The 19689-nt window shown below is 41.8% G+C and overlaps 1 protein-coding gene across 1 annotated transcript; it reads left to right on the top strand.

Annotated features, from left to right (window-relative positions):
* Positions 1-182: 182 nt before the first annotated feature.
* On the top strand, positions 183-16457 carry rai2 (retinoic acid induced 2). Its single transcript, XM_005478827.4, has 2 exons — positions 183-353; positions 13947-16457. The coding sequence occupies exon 2, from the start codon at positions 14015-14017 to the stop codon at positions 15662-15664; it is 1650 nt and encodes a 549-aa protein (XP_005478884.1). The 5' UTR covers positions 183-353; positions 13947-14014; the 3' UTR covers positions 15665-16457.
* The last annotated feature ends 3232 nt before the right edge of the window (positions 16458-19689 follow it).

The raw sequence follows: 19689 nt of genomic DNA, 5'->3' as shown, positions 1-19689 counted from the left end.
TCAAACATAAAAGATTAGGATATGTTTATTAGTGGGAATTATTAATAATGAGTTAGTTATTAGTTAATTATTTATTATTATTTGACGTTTTTTTTCTACTTTAAGTATTGATTTGTTTGTTTGTTTGATTCGCTTTTTTGTCCCTGCTAGAGGTGGGGGAGGAAAGGGAGGAGGGGGGAGGAGAGACCCGCTGACGATGCTGCGTGCGCAGCTCTCCGTCTGGAGTCGCTACGACGGGACCGCAATGAAGAGATAAATGGCACCCTTATCTATTTATTTCTAAGTATCACGGAGCTCGGTCATCGTTAATTAGGAGAGAGTGGCTCGATAAAACAGCGGCGGACACTTCAAAGGTAAGAAACACTGGCGTTTGTCGCAGAGCGGCTTTATTTTCTGCACGAAATACATTAAAGGACCGGAGATGAAGCAGGGTCAACCACCGGTTTTCTGGTCTTTACGTCGCTGAAACGTATAATTCGTTTCAACCTCATCACGTAGAGTAAATGTGAATTATTCCAGGAGTGTTGGGGTCTCGGTTTTAAAACGTAACAAGGCGTTTTTCCTAATTTCCCAGGCGATTGCGCAGCAGCTAGCTTGTATCGCGTCTGACAGCGCGTTAAATTTACGCCAGCTGAGGGTGATAACAGGTTATTACTGAGCTCCAGGAGCCCTCTGTCCCTGCCCCGGTTACGGCTTTAATGTCAGCGGGGCTTTCGTGTTGTTGCGCGAGATGTGCGGGGATGTGCGCGCAGCCTCCTCGCTTTTCAAGGCGAGCCGTCGGCGGCTGGCTGCGGGCACCAGACACACCAGGGACTGGGCTCATAATACCGTGCATATCTTTGTGGGAGCACGGCGACGCTGGGTGCAGGGACACAGAAATGTGGAAGGAAGGCACGAAAATATCCTCAGATGAACCCGGCAGTGTCATGCCCAAGGTCTTTTGCAATAGCCTGGGCATTTACTTAGAAGTGGTACAAAAAAACAGCTCCTGCAGATATGAGCTCACACGGGAGGAAAACACTCAGCACGGTCTCCAATTTCTGCTCTTTCTTGTGTAATTTCTTGTTTATAATGTCCAGCTTGTGTGAAAGGAAAACGGGACTTGCAGATGCAGTATATTTCATGTGGAAACAAGTGTCAGATTAAAGGAAAAATATGAACCTTTGACCCCTGCTATTATGCACGACGAAGAATAAGCGTCCAGTCTGTGTATAAAAGATGGATACAGCCACAGTGACATCACTAATTGGTTCATGGACACTTTGAAGTGTGTCACTGTGTTTTTGTTTTGGATTCAGTTATACATTGTGTAAAGATGGGACCAACACATCGTGAATACAATCAGCAAAAATGATATTTGAGTCAATCATGTGGTTGTGCTGAGACATTTGATGTGTCTGTGACATTAGCATGGCGTTTGTTTGGTGCTCTCATGAGATGAGCAGAAGCATCAGCCATGCCCACACTCCATCGCTGGTCCATCCATCCATTGTCTTCTGCTTATCCAAAGGACAGTCGCAGTGGCAGGTGGTCACTGCGACTGTCCTTCTCCCCAGCCACACTTTCCATTTCCTTCTGCTGAGATGTATGAGGGAGGTGCCCAGGAGACATCCCAACCAAATGCCCGAACCACCTCATGTGGCTCTTTTTGACATTGAGTTTAGAATCTTCCCCTTCATTCAGAAAACCCCAAGATTTGGAGCTCAGTAACCTTGCTAGGTAGCGGGAAAATTGAGCCCTCTCCTGCAGCCAGGCCCAGGATCAGAGCATCTGCTGTCCAGCCTTCTGCCAGCCAGAAGAAAAAAGCTCTCCGGGACAAAACAATGCTGAGTATTTTGAGTGTTTTTATTATTATTGTTGTTGTTGTTATTATTATTTGTAAATGGTGAAAAGTTTTAGTGTCCATTGAGCACTTAAATTAGAGAGGGACTACCTGCCAAAATCACCTAAGATTCAAGCGAGTACCTTACCCTGGGGGTGCACCAGGTATCCAATCCTGCTACTGGCTCCACTCAAAACCATGTTGGTGCGGCAAAACATTTCAAAAGTACCCTATTTATATATTTTGACAGCACTGAATCAAGCTGCAGAGAGCAGGCGAGGAGGGCAGGAAGTCGGTCACACAACAATATAAAGAATTGAGTTAGTTTTCAAAATAATAACTTCTGAAATCCTCCCTGTGTATTCTTGGACTTAGTTAGGAAGACACATTGATAAATTGCTTGGGTGCATCACACAGACAAAGATGCATACATGCAAATTAGTGCTATCTAAACGCAGTCTTTTACCAGAACTACAGGAGGAACTCCTTGGATGGTCTGTACCATGCAGTAAGCCATTTTAGTTTTCAGATAATCCTATTAAGAATACTCCATAAGCCCAAATAGAGATTTCCTGTGCTCAATACAGCTGTCTGTCAGGACACCTGTCAATCAAAGCAGCCATGCCCGTCACTGTTGGCCAGTATCCAAATAGATAACTTAAAAAAAATGGCTCCAGTTCAGTTGTTATGAAAGGAGAAATCAGCGGAAGAAACTAAACCTGGTTTTTGTATCAGGCTGTAAGCATGTTTATTTCTGCGGTAACACTGGACATTATAGCCTCTCTTCCACCAGCACTGACTCAACTCTATTCTGTTTTTAGGGTACTCCATTAGGTGGTAGTACCAGGTATCAGGTATTTTTTAGGACCTACTCGGTTCCTACTCGTTCCAAGCGAGCTGAGTCGAGCTGAAAATGTGTCGCAGGACTTTCAGACCTCCTTGCTATAACAACCCCGCCCACATTGAGTTGGTACTCAATTGTAATGGAAAATGACTGAGTCCCAAGTGAAGTCAAGTAGAGCTGACCCAAGTAGGTGCTAGTAGAAAAGACGCATAAGGGAACTGACTCATTATTGGAACCATCCTCAAGTGGCCATCAGAGGAATTGCAGTTTTGGCCCATTTCACAGTCCTTTGGAAAGTAAAAATCTCCTCACTAGATGATTTAGATGAACATGAAAATGATGTGAGTCATTTCAGTCTTCAGACGTTGACTCAAATGAACACGTGGAAGACTTTGCATCGACTTTGGTCCAACAAAGTAGATAGAAGCTGTTCTGTTGGGTTTTTTTTTATGGTTTCCTTTAAATTGCAAGAACATAGTCAAGTGTTGTACTAAATAAACAAATACTAAAGCGTACGTGTTAGCTGTACAGTTCATGTCTTAATTAATGTGTGCACTTCTAACACAGTCCATAAAGCTTGTTTTAGCCTGAATGAAGATATTACTAAAAAAAGTCACACTTTACATGCTTAGAGTTTTACATATTCATTGCCTTTCAGACAGACCTTATGTTTATTCTGCATGTTCTTATGGTGGTGATTACAAAAGGAAAAAAGCCATTTGTGACCCACCCATGCATAATAATTACTGACCCGAGGTGCCGATTCTCGCTGTAAATGTATTTTAATGTAGTTGAATCGCTAAATAATCGCCATCTAAACTGGATTTCTCACTGGCACACTGGTTAAAAATATGACACAGTGATCATCACAATGAGTATTCCAGTGCTAAATTATTGTTATTGTGAAATTTGACTGATTGTGGCATTTAGGGGATCAGCTGGCGGACCACCCGCTGAATAAAAGATGAGCTGCACTGATGTGAAAGCAGTCTGCATCGTGATGAGGCTTCTGTGTGTCTCTCTAATGAGATGTAATTGGCTACTGGAGCGGAGGGGTGTTGAGAGCGATGACCTTTTAGATCATCAGCCGTGCTCTATCCATCCCCGGTGCTTTCGTGTCCTCTGGTCTTAAAGCTAAATCAAGCCCACAACAGGGAGGTAAAGAGAGAAAATAGTCCCTGTAATGTATGTCGACTGCAGCTTAATGCAATTTGAAGGCGAGGCGTTGTTGTTTTTCTCTCTGCTGTTGACTTACTACGGTATACGTTCCATGAATGAGAAAGGGGAAAACACGCAGAGGAAATGTGGAAATCATTACAGTAACGGGGACAGGGGAGGGATCTTATTTGGCTCTCTCAGTTGGGTCTCCTATTTACTCAATTAGCTGTTACTGGCTGGTGAGCACAGACCTCTCCCAGATGACGTGTGAGATTTAAATGTGCCGCTGGTCTTATCGGTGTGAAGAAAACATGCTCTGCGCTCATTCAGACATGGTTACAGGTCTGTTTGTGCTGCATGTTTCCTACATTAGCTCATATATCAGGAAAATTGCATTATCGTGGAGCTGTTTTTAATAGCTTAAGCTACAAACTCTGTTATCATGTGGGACTGCAGATTCTGTTAGCCAGCTAGGACATTAAGCTAAGATTGGAAATAAGCTGTGTCCTGTCCTGTTTATGAGGTGTTGAATGTAGCCGGAGGAGCTGGTAGTATTTTGTTTTTTCTGTTACACCACAAGTCCACGGCTCTTGTGAAATTACTTTAACTTATAATTTAAGTTATAGATGTCTTTAGTAGAGAAAATGTGTTATGGATTTTACATTTTACTTGGGTCTGCAGCTAAGAAACATTTTAGGTCTCGTTTCAGCATTTTATTATTTTTATTTTAAATCCATCTGAGACAATGGTATCAGCTGTGATCAGTTTACATCCTGTGGTTCTTATTTTGAAAGTTTAGTAGCAACTTGCCCCACCATCTAAAAGGTAGCTGTAGCTTCCATGTCTGAAAAGTGAAACCAGTGCAATCTGCCTTAAACCTGCATTCTTCTTAATGACTAGTAAGGGGTGGCAGTTGTTAAAAAAGACTTCCTGTCTTATTGAGGTTTCTTGTGCGACGTCATCGATACCTATGATTTGTCAATGAGCCAACCGCTGGTTTTTAAGGGAAAAATGTGTATTTCCTGACTGGCTAGCAGTGTTTCCTGGAGGCTGCCGGCTCATGTTGGGTGAAATCAGTTGCAAAAAAGTTGCTATGCCAAAAACCTATTGGTGATTGCTTTGGTTCCTTGCTGGTTCCCATTGTTAACTGTAGCTTTTCATCTTTGTCAGCAAATACTCGCCAACTACCAGCCAAGCAGTAGTAAAACTCGAAAAAGTGTGACACACACTGGAAATGGCTTTGCTTCCATAATAAAAGCTTTGCCTCAGTGCTGGAGCCAACACATTTCCAAAAGTACACCCTTTAGTTTGAAGGCTAATGGATCCCGTTTGCAGTTCAGTGCACTTTTTACAGTTTGTCTCCAGCTTGGAGAGCTGCTGGACAATGTCCGCCACTTCCATTTAAGCTACGAGTGCAGCAATGTGCTGGCCACCAAAGTATTCGGAAGGAGGTCTTTACCAGTGAGTTAGGAAATACATGTTTTTCCTAGCAACTGGTGGCTACCAGGAGATCACTGACTGCTATGTAGGCCTGTGTGACTAGGGGTTTAGCAATCATTTCCCTGTGGAATTCACATGACAAGGTGGGGCCAGGTTTCACAATGGGCTCACCCGAAACCCTGGCTGATTAGGTCCCACACCCGCTTTCACACCTGGGCGCATGTGATTAGAGGATCATCAGGGGGTCCTTTGTCCCTCCTTGGGGGGATACTCCCACTGGGTTTAAATCTGGGACTCTCGGCCATTTGACCTTAGAACTGAAGAAGCTTCTCGGATGAGAGGTGAAACGTCTTCAAGCAACTTAAAGAAGTCCAGACGCTTTTCTTTGCAAACTCCTTTGACTACGATGACCTGGATGACTGAGAACCTTCACAGACATCATTTCCCTGTATTGTCATCATTTTAGTCATAAAGGCGTGTTCAGTGAGCATTTGCTGTGCATTCTCAGAACACCAAAGTGGCGATGCTAAAATGTTTAGCTTGTTTCTTAACTTCACTAACCGGCAGGTGGTGTCATAGAGGGCACATCCAACTTTTATACTGTCCATGGATATCTTTGACATTATTCAGATGCTTTCAGAGAGGATCTCATCCTGCCCAGTGTCCAACTTCCCCGTGTTGGACTGCAGCTAACCACGGTATTGCACTGTAGTAGTAGTAGTGAGCTGGAGGGTCACTTTAGTAAGAACCTGGTGGACAGCTGGTACAGTGCTGCTACGCTGGAGAGCAGAAAGAGGACTAGCGTCACCAACAGCAGTCCAAGAAAGACTGTTTTCATGGCATATGGTTTATAGCAGAGGGTTAGCATTGCTGGGGGGAAGCTAACAGCAAAATGGCACCAGTTTGGAGGTATTTCATAAGTTGATATGACCAAAAAGCTGGGATAACAATGCTTCTTCTGTTACTCGCTCTCCCTTCTATTATATTCAGTCTAATATCTGTTTGAAAGCTTTTATCGATTACTGTTAAATTTAATAAACTCTTCGGCTCCACTGTGTATGTGATGTGTACTCACGCTGAGAACAGCAGGCAGTAAAGATGCTAGCATTCAGACAAAATCAGAGTAGTTTAGGTAAATTGCATTATTTTTATCCGGTTGTCATTTGTTATCCTATTAGATTACAAATTAAATACATTTATATGTCGGATGCATTCGTTTGTGAAATTTTAATGTACAAAGTTAGGAGAGAAGTTTAAGTTGAGCCTGATGTTTCCTTACACATAAAATGATTCCCAGTCTTTTCCTCGCAGTGAAAAATGCAGCTTATTAACTTAACACGGGGACCAGACTGGGACTTGATTTTAGCAAACAGCCAAGGTATCGTTATCTAATCAAAACTAAACGATAAATTGAATGAGTGTGCCTTGGATCAAAATAACATCTTCAAATTCCTCGATTTATCTAACACAGAGTATAAACCCCGGAGAGATTCACTTTACTTGGGGAAAAAAACGCATCAAAAGCTGTGTAAAAGTGATTTAATGTTTGCCGAATAGTTCCAGGGCCTGAAATTTATATTTAAAAATTGGAAGGGGGGTTCCCCCTTGAATGCTTCCCACAGGGAGGATTTATACTTTGTGGGACTTTAACTACGGGTCTTATACGGTCTTATTCTTACCTCAGAATGTGTTTTTCCTTTGTTGTTCTTCTCCAGCTACAGCATTTCTCTCATTTCTGTCTCTGTTTTGGTGGCTTTGTTTGTTTTTATGATGACTCTACTGTCATCATATAAAAGGAATAAAACAAATTCAATTAACCATAGAATCAAAAACTGAAACTACTCTTAGATTCTGTTTAACTCAACTTCAGAGTTAAATTTGAGGCTGTCAAGCTGGTGCTTAAATCTTCGGATGTTCGGTTAGATGGAGTGTAATTTTGTTGTTGCTGTTTTTAAACAGCAAGCATTTAGCTCCTTGGTGTTATTGTTTTAAAACGAACGCCATATTCTTGCAAACTCTGGCACACAAATGATTCTGTCTCCAGGTAAACCCCCGTTAACCTTGAATAACCTCACCTGCTTCCTTGATGCTGCATGTGGGCGGAGCCTGAGCAGAGACCCGCCCACAGTGTAACAGAAAACAAGTTTCGTGTTTTCTCACCATCAGAAACTACTTCAGTTTCGGTCAGCTTGGAGCTTCTCTGCTTTCTTTTCTTCATCCTCAATCTGTCTCAAGCCTCCTCGACCTGACCGACTGAAGCATCTTCAGATCGTAACACTGGTTTTATAGTAGGCGTGATGGGTGCGTCAGTTCATCTTCTTACTGTGATGCATCCATCACTCTGGAACAGAATTAATCTGGACTCATCAGACCACATGACCTTTTTCCGCTGCTCCAGAGTCTGATCTTTAAGACCCATGAGAAATCTAAGCCTCTTCTTCTAATTAGCCTCACTGATAAGTGGTTTTCTTGAGGCAACACAGCTGTTTAGTCCCAAATCCTGGAGTTCCTCTTCACGTTGTGCATGTTAAATAGTCAAAGTGAGTTCAGATGTATAAGTGAACACTGATCACAATCATCCAGGATTATTTTCCCAACCACATTTCTTTTTGAAGGTGATGATTCGTTACTATCCTTCCAGGTTTAATAATGCATTGCACAGTTCTTAACTCAGTTTTAGTAGACCCTACCTTATTAGTTTTCTTTGCTTAATGCAGGCCAATAATTTGATACTTTGAAAACAGAGTAAACACCCTATCCTCAGAGCTCAGGGGGGGTCTCAATTTTTCAGTTGCATCTAATGTCTTTGTATTTACAGAAATATAGATTCTTAGATGCAAATTTGTTCTTTGTTTTGTTTTTTTCTTGGCAGCAAACAATTTTATTTTTCCACAATTACTGTATGATGACCCCTATACTGTGCATGCAGACCTCATATACTGTACTGAATATACTATAGCACATATACTACTCTGTGCGCTAAAGTGTAATGATTTTGTACAGCTTTAATCATGAGTCTTTTTTGGTGCACTGTTGCAATTTGTTGTTATTTTATATGTTCTTTATACATTTCTTCATTTTATCATCATCATCTGATCCCTCTGACTGGAGGAGGTGTCACTCATAGGGATCGTATTTTCTGGTAGCAGAGTCATGACTCCTGAAATGCTTCTTTTAGGTGGATTAAATGCTGCCACTAGCACCCTTTGTGTGAACGCGCATCTTCAGTGAAACCCTGGGTTAACTTAACAAATTGCTAACCAGTTTCATGTGACTGTTTATCCTGACTGTCAGTGTTAGGCTAATGGAAAGATTCCCTGGGTATGTTATACTCGTTTCGTGGTATAGGGCCCTAGCCTGATGAGGTAGCTCTTCCCGTGTCCATCAATGTTAGCGTTTAGGCACTGAATCTAAAACCCTGAACTGCATCAATGGATAATACTTCAAACTTCTCTTTTTGTTTTAATGGCAGAGGAACCCTTTTGTTGTATGTCAGCAGGGATCAGTTTTTTTTATTGAGCCTTATTATTGTGAGATCTTACTTTGACCTTCCCTATCTGTGATAACACAGAGACAAAGCAGAGTCACTGAGTCAGATAATGTAGCTGGGAAAAACAACAATGATGAACATGATCTGTGTGTACTTTGGTTCACTCTGCTGGTTAAACTTCCTCCTGCTCATCTGCAGAGTTTCACTTTTTATCACATGATTCAAGAAGAGACGTTGGAGTGAACACCACTGCAGGCTGACTGCATGTCACCCAAGTGGCAATTACTGCTTAGCATCAGGTCACATGATCTCGATGGCTCAGAGTAAATCCTGCTTTTGTTTTTGGTTTTTTTTGGTTTTTGATTTCCTCCCTTAAAATAAAGTTGAGTCCATATCCCGATGGCCGCTGAGTAAAAAGAGACAATTAAGCTTATTATTTGGGGGAATTTCCTCATTTTGTGCACAGTCAGGCTAACTCATTGGAGTCTCTGACAGCAGCGGCGCTTCAACTAAGAAAGACTCCTTTCATAATGGTCAGGGAGGCATTATCGTGTCACAGACCTCATGACCGCGTTATCACACAGGAAATGTCTTGCCCCGAGCTTCCTGGAATGCAAGTGAGACCGCAGCATCCAAATAGTGGAAAAATAGAATAGATCTGAATTTACTATTCAGTCCGAGCTCTGATTCATAATTGCGGCTGATAACCATAACCCTAAATTTTTGAAAAAGGCAAAAACAGACTCTGGGGAAAAAACATGGAAACGTGAAGCTAGAATGGTTCATTTCTTTGTTCACTGGTTAATAAAATTTGGGAGAACAATGTAATAAAAATGACATATTCTCATTGACTAAGGTTAGTCTTAGTTACGGTTGAGGTTGTCCCTTTTAGAAGATTACAGCGGATTTATGCTTCTGTGTTAAATCAGTGTTCGTGTCGTGGCTACAATGTATCTTTCTGAAACTCTACCCTGTAACCTGATGTGCAGCTCCCTAGAATATAACTACACGACGCTGTTGGTGCGTAGGCTATATTGTAGGCTCGACGTAGATTTACCGCAGCAGCGTAATTCCGATAGATGTGGTATGTATGATATACATGCTTGCTGGAAATAGTAGGTAAGAAAGAGCTACTCACTTTTACCACATACCAAACAGTCACGCTCATGTGCAAGGTCGCACATTCCGAACCGAAGACGCTAAAAGGAGGACGAGCATTTTTGCTGTCGCCGTGTTGGTGTTTTGAAACTGAATGTATGCTGGGTAATTCTTATTTCTGACACTTTAATGACCAAAAATTACTAAATAAGCTTAATGTGTCATTCAGTTTGAGGGGAACCTAGAGATTGTGCCTGTAAACTCAACAGGAAAGTATTTGCAGAGGTCAAGACACAGGGCTGTTTTCCCATCGATTGCTGTAGGACTGGAAGTCTTTATTTAAACACAGGTATCGCCCCCTGGTGGTTTGTGAAAGGACCAAAAAATTAAGGCACTTAGTGTTGGCTTTACTTTCTTTTATACTGTGTTTTGTTCCAGCAAATAAATACTCAGTTTGCCCAAATCCAGTTTTTTCCTAGTCTGTAATGTCATGACTTTGGATGAGTCTATCCTCTTAGGACTAAGGAAGGTCATCTCCTGGTTCATCAACATCTCCTCCACCAACATAGTTATGTGATTGCTACATTTTTTGCTTCTCAAGTTTATTTATAGTTTATTTAAAGAACAGAAAAACATAATATCTAAAACGAAATAACAGTATCTATACTGTGGTATCAAAAACGCAGCCTATGAAATGGTTGAGTTTGACCTGGATGGCTTTACAATGTGTGAAATTAAGCAGATTAAATTATTAGTTACACCAAGTTTGCACAGCTGATTTTGTATGTTGAATGCAGCTTTATACAGGAGGGAAAATTAGATAGGGAAGGAAAAAGGGAGGGAATAGGGAGGGAAAAATTGAATTTTGATCATGTTTAAAAACCTAAAATTCTATTTTTGTCTAGTTATAAAACACTAGTATTAAATATGGACTCATAGAAATGACACAAAGCTCATGGTTAATCATGCGTTAGGATCTTTAGGAAGCTCTTGGAAATTTCTTTGTCTTTAAAGGGTGCATTGTCTCAAAATCTGCAAGTCTACAAAAGCTTTTACTCAGTTCTTCTAGAGTATGTTTAGGCCTGTTTTACAGTTCCCAAGGTGCGCACACTTCCCAGACCTTTCCTGTGCACGAACCAGTGACAAGATTATCAGCCGGCCGCCTGGCCATGTAATCCATCAGAGCCCTATTACAATATCCCGTCTATGCTTCGCAGAATAATATAAAACCAGCCTGGAGGGAGAGAGACAGAGCTTCTCCTCGCTGCTCGTTGTGGCAACCCAACACCACATAAAAGCCACTCGGAGAGGAAGAAAAAGTGTCACGCTTCTGCCAGAAAATCAGAACTGCATGCGTGCATTTAATTGAGTTTTTTAACTTTAAAGGTTACAGCATACACTTTGTAGTTTTCTTTCAGGGTATTTAATGTTTCCCTTTTTCTCCAGTCCCTGAACGTTATCCCGGTCGCTCCCAGCCGTATGAATAATTGACCTCACTGACATGAGATGCACCCAGGGGACGTTTTATCACTGTGCACGGATGGGGGTTGACATCCAGCGCAGGCAGGACATGTGTTGTGCAGAGGTATCATGTAGTGATAGGAAAGCCGACACAGTACGGTTATAAAAGCACGTGAGATGTTGGATGATGGATAGAGACTGAGATGTGTAGTTGATCAAACATGCTGAGTTCCTGTTTGATCTTTCTGCGTCGATATTATATCTTGGTGGTCTTGGACCTCTCCAGCTTCTTACCCCGGGCTTCACCTCTGCAGAGATGAGGGATGGAGGAGGGGAGGAATGGATAGATAGGCAAATATAAAATGGAAACCCTTCACGGCTCAGACTTTAATCAAACAGAACGCAGCAGAGAGGAATGTGTGTGTACACAGGGTTACAATTAGATATTTTCAGTATGGAGTGTTAAACATTTCCTGAGTTATTCAATGAATAACCCGTCTCCAGATAAGATGAGATGTTGTAAGACTTCCCGTATCACACATTGATTTAATACTGGACAATAATCAATGGCTTATTCTTATACAAAAAGAGGTTAAAGATATATAGGGGTTTTTGGAAAAAAACAGTATGTTTGTTTAATAAAGATCACATAATTTTCCTATGGCATTAAAGATTGTAGTAGGAATACTCCTTTATTTTTGTATATTATTTACCAGGTTGAGCTGTTTTCGTCATGCATTATTTTGAGCTGTTCAAAGTTTAAAAAGGTAGAGAGAGGCAAGGTTGAAATGATTTGGAGATGTGCAGAGGAGGGACAGTGGATATTGAACAAAGGATGTTAAAAATGGAGCTCCCAGGCAGGAGGAAAAGGCCTCGGAGGAACTTCATGGATGTAGTGAAGGAGGACATGCAGAGGCTTGGCGGAGGATGCTCGGGATGGGGTGAGATGGAGGCGGATGATCTGCTGTGGCGACCCCTACAGGAAACAACTGAGAGAAGAAGATGATTATAATATTGAGCTATTCTACTTTATTTAAACTATGTTGTAGGTGGTTTTCATTGTTTTGGCTGCTGTAACAAGCATTTCCCAGCTTTGAGGATAAATAAAGTATATATAGAAAGTAAAAAGTATATATAGTTAAAAATAGTTTTACACATGGAAGAAATGACTGAGGTGACACAGCCACTGCTGCTTCTCCTCCGAGTCTCCCATCCTGTGGATGAAGTCTGCTTTCTCTGTCTTGTATCAGCATTAGCGACGGCAGTCGTCGTTCTGCTCTGCAGTCTTGGTGAGCTCGGCTCTCCACCTGCAGGCCTCCAGCTCGCTGTGGCTCTCCGGAGCAGAACAAGGATTTTTAAATATAAATATTATATTTACATAACTGAATCTTAGATATTCGTTAACAGCCCAGAACAGGAATGGCTGGGTTAGTTGGTGAGCACTGAACTTCAGATCAGCAGGGTTATCTGGGATCATTTTCAAAATAAATAAATAAATAAATGAATAAAATGCTACAACGGGTAATCATACATACTTTGGCTGCCTTTAACTGTGTGCTGTGTGTCATAATCTTTGAGGACTCTGACTCTAACCTTATGTTTTGGAGGCTAAAAGGACTCTGTTGGTATCACCTAGGGGACAAAAACTAAACAGTCTAATTGCCAAAACTTGCGAGAACAATATTCAAACAAATAAAAATTACGTTTTTATATTCATAGTGTTTATATTTGTAGTCCTGCATTGAATCCCAGTCGTAAAGGGCGACCTCATTGTTTGCATTTATACTGGTGTGTCTGCATTGCTCTGCCATCAGCAGTGAAACTGAGCTCACCGTGTTTGACTTGGAGCTAATAAATCTTTAACAGCAGTTACTTCTACGAAAAACAGGAAGATGAAGAGAGATGAAGTCCATACATGGATTGTTAGAGCTTTGAAAATGCAAAACTGCACGTATGCACTGCCAGAGTACTAGTCTTTTATAGCTCAATAACCAAGATAGATGGTTATAACATGCTATTAGTTTTTTTTCTTTCGTGGAGGTATTAGCTTTGTGCTAATCAATATACTGTGTTTGGTAGTAAAATAACACTGTTAAAACAGACCTATCACAGATGTGGTCTCTTAATATATCTGAGCAGCTCACCTAAGTGAAGTCTGAATGTGGGAAACACTGCAGGAACAGTTTGTTTGGTTTCAGAGTGTCTCTGTAGCTCGCTTGCTAGCATTAGCAAGCGTGGAAGACGCCACAGACAAACTGAAGACTCTTAGCTTCGCCTGGTGGTTTGCACTGCTAGTTGTGGTTTTCTTAAATCAAGAAAATGAACAATTTTCCACTTTGTCATGTTCTCAGCTATCGGTCACAGTCTGTGTCATACTGGAAAGATCCCCCTATTTAGCAGCTCCATAAATAGATGGAAGCGTTTAAAAAGAAGATTTTAGGATATAGAATTAGCATTTTTATTGCTATGGGAAATTAAAAATAATTAATTTTGTTGTGTAGTTGTATATGGAAATAATAATCCCTAACAGTATTGGGCCCCTGCTTTACTCATTGTGTATATATGTTTTAAGATTTTTCACTTTTTATTTTTAAAGTGGGGCTTACCGTCAAACCTTCTGCTATGTGTTTCAGGGCTTCTTACAAGAATAATGGACGAGACCCGTCACTGACTTGATGAAGATTGATATTCAGGCTGAATCATGGAGGGTAACGATGACAAGTCTGTAACCATGACCCAGCCACAGACTGAAGTGTGCAACTCTGAGGCGGGAGGAGGAGGAGGAGGAGGAGGAGAGGTCTCCAGCAAAGTGGAAGATGGAGTAAATCCACTCACTCCTGCTGATTCCTGTGACGCTAATATGACAGGGCTGAATAAAGGAGGCCTCTCTAACCAGACAGACACTCCTGCACCCCCAGTGGTGAGTCCCACTGCTGAACCTCCAGGAGGTATGTCTCTTAAAGTGGCTACCACTGTACTCCACCCAGTTTGTCTGGGTGAGAGCCCGCTCATGCTGCCCATTCACCTCCAGATGGCTGGAGCAGCCGGGCCTCAGCTCGGACAGATGGGGGCAGCACCGTACTTGATAACGAGCCAAAGCCCAGTTTCACTGCCCCTGGTCTTGGATCAGCAGGTGATTCAGCACATGAGTCCTTCTGTAATCCCTCAGACCACCAACTGTGCACAGCTTCAGAACAACGTGCTGTGTCAGAGTCCTTTGACGTTCGGTTTACCTCCAGCTGTTGACCAGAAGGCCACAGGACAGACGCAGGAGGCTAACTTGCTCTCTCTCCTGCAGAATCCAGCTTTTGCTGCCATCTTGCAGGACCTCTTCCCTTCCCAGGCGAGTTCATCGAGCTGTCAGTCTCCAGGCTCTCCCTTCTTCCCCCTTCCTCCCCTCACCCCTCCCTACACCTCCCCTCTGGCCCCTCTGGTCCCTCCTGCTACACTCCTAGTCCCATACCCGGTCATCATTCCTCTGCCCGTGCCTCTGCCAGTCCCTCTCCCCATCCCCATCCCTGTCCCTCAGACCGAGGACTCAAAGGGTAACATGCCAAAACCAGTTTGCACTGTGAGTAAAAGCACTCAGACTTCGCCAAAAGATACTACCTCCCCCTCGCAGTCTTCAAGGAAATGCATGCCTCCGTTCCAGCCACAAAATGCATCCCCATCCTCACTTCCTCTAGAGGAAGGACAAGCTCTGGACCTTTCTGTCAGGCCATGTCCAGTTGAACCAAAACAGGAATATCCCAGTCCGCAGCAGGACAGTGTGCTGGATTTGTCAGTTCCTGGTGTGAGGAAAAAGTGTGCTCAGTCAGACAGAGAGGGAGCCTCACAGTCCAGTCCGGATGGCAGCAGCACATCTTTGTCTCTGGGCGTCGAATGCACTCAGAGTTTAGATTCCAAACTCCTCGGAAGTCTGGCATCGCTGGAGTTCAGCCGGCAGCATAAGTGGTTGGTTGACAGCAGTGCTGCTGGGTCTAGTTCTTTGAGTCAGGAGGCGTCTCTGAGCGGCGCTGGAAACCTCGAGATAGTGAGCACCTCGCAGACAGCCAAGGTCATTGTCTCAGTAAAAGACGCGATCCCCGCCATCCTCTGCGGAAAGATAAAAGGCCTTTCGGGAGTCTCAACCAAGAACTTCTCCATAAAACGGGATGGCAGCCAGGGGGCAGCTCTGCAGCAGCTCTACGGTGTGCCGTCGGGATCGCACGGGGAGCAACACGACCCCAACAACCCTCTTAAAAAGGTCTCTAAAAGCAGAGCTATCAAACTGAAGAAGGTCAGCTCACAGGAGATCCACTTCCTTCCCATTAAGAAGCAGAGACTGGCAGCGCTGCTCCCCAGGAAGTGAGCTCGCTCACTGGGGAGGGAGACTAATCTGTGGACTAGCTTTCTGGTAATCCCTCCAGAGAGTATAACATAAAACACATGCGGGACGTTCTGTAATCAAATTGAAACACTTGTGTCCAATCAAAACTCAGTCTGGCTTTAAAAGCGGGGCTCTGACAATGTGACACAGTAGTTACACAAACGGTTTCTTCTGAGTTTTCTTTTATGATGCACTAGTCTCTACAGTGTTTTACTAAACCACAAATGTTTCAGTGTACGGCAGCTTAGTATGCTCTCTGTGAGTCAGAGATGTGTGTGATTCATGGTAACAGCAAAGACACACAAGTTCGATTCCTCCGTTTGGGTTGATGGTTTGTTTCCACATGTATTATGTTTTATATTTTGGTGCACTGAAGAGCATGTACTGCAGGACATGACTGAGGCTGTTAAAACATGTCCCATCAGTGGAAATTCACATGGTCATCAGTAGCTCACTGGAGCGATTCATTCTTTCCTGATTGGTTGGGATTTAGCATGACAGGCTCATAATGACTTGGCGAGGCCTGAGCCACAGTTTCATTAAATGAATGTTGGCAGCAGCCACCGATCACAGCAAAATATGTTCTTATTTTAACAACAGTAGGGAATAAAAGAAGCTTCTTAATTACGTTCATGTTTAAACTGACCTTTCTATCCAAAAATGAGGAAACTACAAAAAGAGCTATTATTGTTGATGGCTAAATTAGCCAAAGCAGCAAGTGTATAAAGCACTGTAACTCCCTGCTGTTTCCACTTATTAAAGGGGACCTATTCTACTTTTCCTTGTTTCCTATCATATGAATATTGTTACAATGGCTGATGCTCATTGATGAGGTCATTGTATTTACAAGTAATCCTGAAACCCAAAAACTCAAGCTTCAGACTCAAAGCTCAATCTCAGTTTTTGTTTTGTTTAATCTCAGGCACACTTACTGTTCAAACTTTGTCTGCAAGGAGCAGCCAATCAGAAGAAAGTAAAGAGAGGCGGAGCTAAACTTGCTTTTTCTGTGGACTGTAGCTGTGTTCCAAAACCTAGGACCCGGCCTTAGTGGTCTACGTGTGCCGGGTCCTTCGAAGACTGGAAGTGCGAGGCTCTACCATCTCACACTTCTGTTTAATCCGTTTTCTGTTTGATGTTTATTCAGCTGTGTGAAAACTATAACTTTAATCTCAGCCAAACCGATTTACTCACGAACAAAAAAAACAGAAAAAAGCCAAACAATAAAATTTTTGTTATCTAAGTGACTTGTGTATCATAACCTGAGTAGCAAAAGACCGCGGGAGGTCTGAAAACGATGTACCGGGAGTTTGCTGTTCTCGCCGGCACTAGCGAGCCTACCCGAAAACGTCAGAGCACTTTTGCAAATATGTGATGTCTTCATAAACCGAGCAGATATCTGAAGTTTACCCAGCTACATTCTCGCCTGAAAATATGTTAAAAGTTTATATTGTGGCCCAGAAAGAGTAATAGGAGTCATATTAAAACTAAGTAGCTGCCGCCATTGTTGCAAACTGGAATTGGCTGGGCCACGCTATGAATTCTGGGATAGGTTGGGCCACGAAGGATACACCCGACCCATCCTTCAAATTTGGGGGAATGAGGGATGCATCTGTCGGCTGCATTTGGAGCAGCCTTTGAATTGGGACAGCCTTTGTCACCTGGCTGTGACATAATCGGTCTACAAATGCGGCCTCCGAAGGATGTGGCCTAGGTTTTGGGACACAGCTTGTATATGAAAAATTGACTTAGCCACCATGACAGTGACGTCTACATTTTGATGCCTTCACTTGAGTATTTTGGCTACAATCATGTTCATTTTTGTAGAGCCACATTTTAATATTTTCAGGTGAGAGGGTGGAGCTCTAAAATATTAGCTAACGTTAGCGATATCTGCTAATTCATGCTAATTAGCAGGAATTAGCTGAAAGTGTAAAGACACTGCAGTTCCTCTATTGTTCACTTGAAGCTGTCTCCAATCATCTCCCTAGGTTTAAATCTTAAATTTACAGCTTGTTCTTCTGGTTGAAAAATGTAACATGGTTGTGGCCAAAAGTGGGTAATGTTAAAGTTTCTAAATATGGAGCCTAGAAGCCAATGGGGGACATCAGGTTCGCCATGACAAAGCATAGTTGTTATGAAGGTGGAAACTGGCTAAGGAGACCAAAACTGCCTTGTGTACAAGTATGCAAACGTGTTTATTTCTGCTGTATAGTTGGGCATTTTAACATGAGTCTGTGGAGACTGACTCAGTTATGGAGAGAGCCTCAAGTGGCCAGTTTAGGAACTGCAGTGTTTGATGATACAGCTTGCTTGTTTCAGCCAGTGGATAAACTGCAGGAGCTCCACCAAGGCCGATTGTAAGATAAATTAGGATTATTTTGAACTGTGAATTATGCAAAGCTGCTTTTAAAATCATGTAGCTGGAAATGAGGAGAATAGGTCCCCTTTAGGTGAATCTGAGGGGAGGTTTGCTATTGAATAAATCAGCTGTGAAGGAGAGCTGAAACTGAAGGGAAAAGCTGCCGTTAAGTAGAAATAATGACCAATTTCTTGGCTTCAGTGAGAGAAAATTCTGTTTGTGTATGTGTTAACTGTGTGATTAGTTTATTAGAACCAGTATTGATGAAAATCCACCCATTTTTAATCGTGTAAACATCTGTTCCAAGTGGTTTAAGTGTCTTTTTTTTTTTTTTTTTTTTTTTTAAATTGTTTTGTTGAGCATGGTAATTTTCTGTCCCAGAGTTGTGAATGTGGATCATATTTGTGTGTGTGTGTGTGTGTGTGTGTGTGTGTGTGTGTTTTATCCTGTTGAGTGCACTTTGTCATAGTTAGAGGCTGTCCTACCTATTATTCTCCCAAAACTGCATTGCCCCTTTTTTGATTGCAGGAGTTATGTAAATCTGTGAATTACAGGCCAAGAACTAATAACAGCCATATGCAGACTGTCTAGTTGAACAGAGATGGAAAAAATCTTCATGCTCTCCTTTTTTTTTCTTTTTTTTTTTTTTTAACCAGTTCCTTATTTATATCTGTGTACTTTAGCAGTCTCAGCACATCTTAACTCATGCCTGCAGTCCTTTAAACAGAGCTCTTTGGTTTAGTAGTTTGATCCGATCACTCTAGTTATATAGGAACATCTCTAATTTATTACTTGTACAACTTTTATTTATACAGTGTGTTTATATAATGAGTGATCAGTTAGGAGGTAAAGAGTGACTTCATATTGTGATACAGCCGAAGCACCTTTTTGCTTCTGACAGCAGATTTATTAAAAGGTCATCATTTGAAATGTGATGGGCGATAAATGTTTGCTTACTGTACAGTGTGTGTGCTTTTTTTTATATGGAAGTGAACTAAAATCTTCAATTCTGAATTGTTTGCCTGAGTTTTCTTTTTTTGAAAAGATTTTACTCTCTAAAAGGTTTGTGGTTTCTTGGTGGAAATGGTTTGATATTGGAGGACAACACACAGTAGGTCATGCAGACAGAGAAGGTAACTGGTAGGTATACAAACAAAGATGTTTAAATATTTAATTCAATGAGTTTATCATCGCTTTATCCTTGCTCTTTGTACATGTGGTTTGAATCAAAATGATTGGGTCTGAGACTGGGTTTTAATCCTATCAAACGTCAGTTACGGTCTACAGTCGTGGATCCCCCATTTTTATCTGATGTACTGCCAAAGTCCTGTCAGATGGATCTGAGAGCCCCTTCATCGTAATCTCTCATATTCAAATGTTTTCATTTGAACTTTAAAATTTTTGTTCATCAGTTAGAGTTAGCTGCTAACAAACTGTCACAACTTTTCCTTTTATGGCTATATTTATTATATTTAGTGTAATAATTTTTTGATTTTTTTTTAAATTTATTTTTATCCAATAGTGAAGTTTGTTTGAACAATGTAATCTATTTTAACTGTTTTTGACATTTTTTTATCAGACTTTCATACTCTTAGCTAACAGTTTTTACAACTAGCAATAGTTTTAGTTAATACGTTTGAAGTATTTA

The sequence above is a fragment of the Oreochromis niloticus genome, linkage group LG23 (assembly GCF_001858045.2).
Source record: "Oreochromis niloticus isolate F11D_XX linkage group LG23, O_niloticus_UMD_NMBU, whole genome shotgun sequence".
NCBI lineage: Eukaryota > Metazoa > Chordata > Actinopteri > Cichliformes > Cichlidae > Oreochromis > Oreochromis niloticus.
Note: the sequence above shows the minus strand (reverse complement) of the source record. Positions and strands in the feature narration are given on the sequence as shown.

What these genes read in the sequence shown, in the direction of transcription:
- rai2 (XM_005478827.4), top strand. Translation starts at nt 14,015, where the DNA reads ATGGAGGGTAACGATGACAAGTCTGTAACCATGACCCAGCCACAGACT.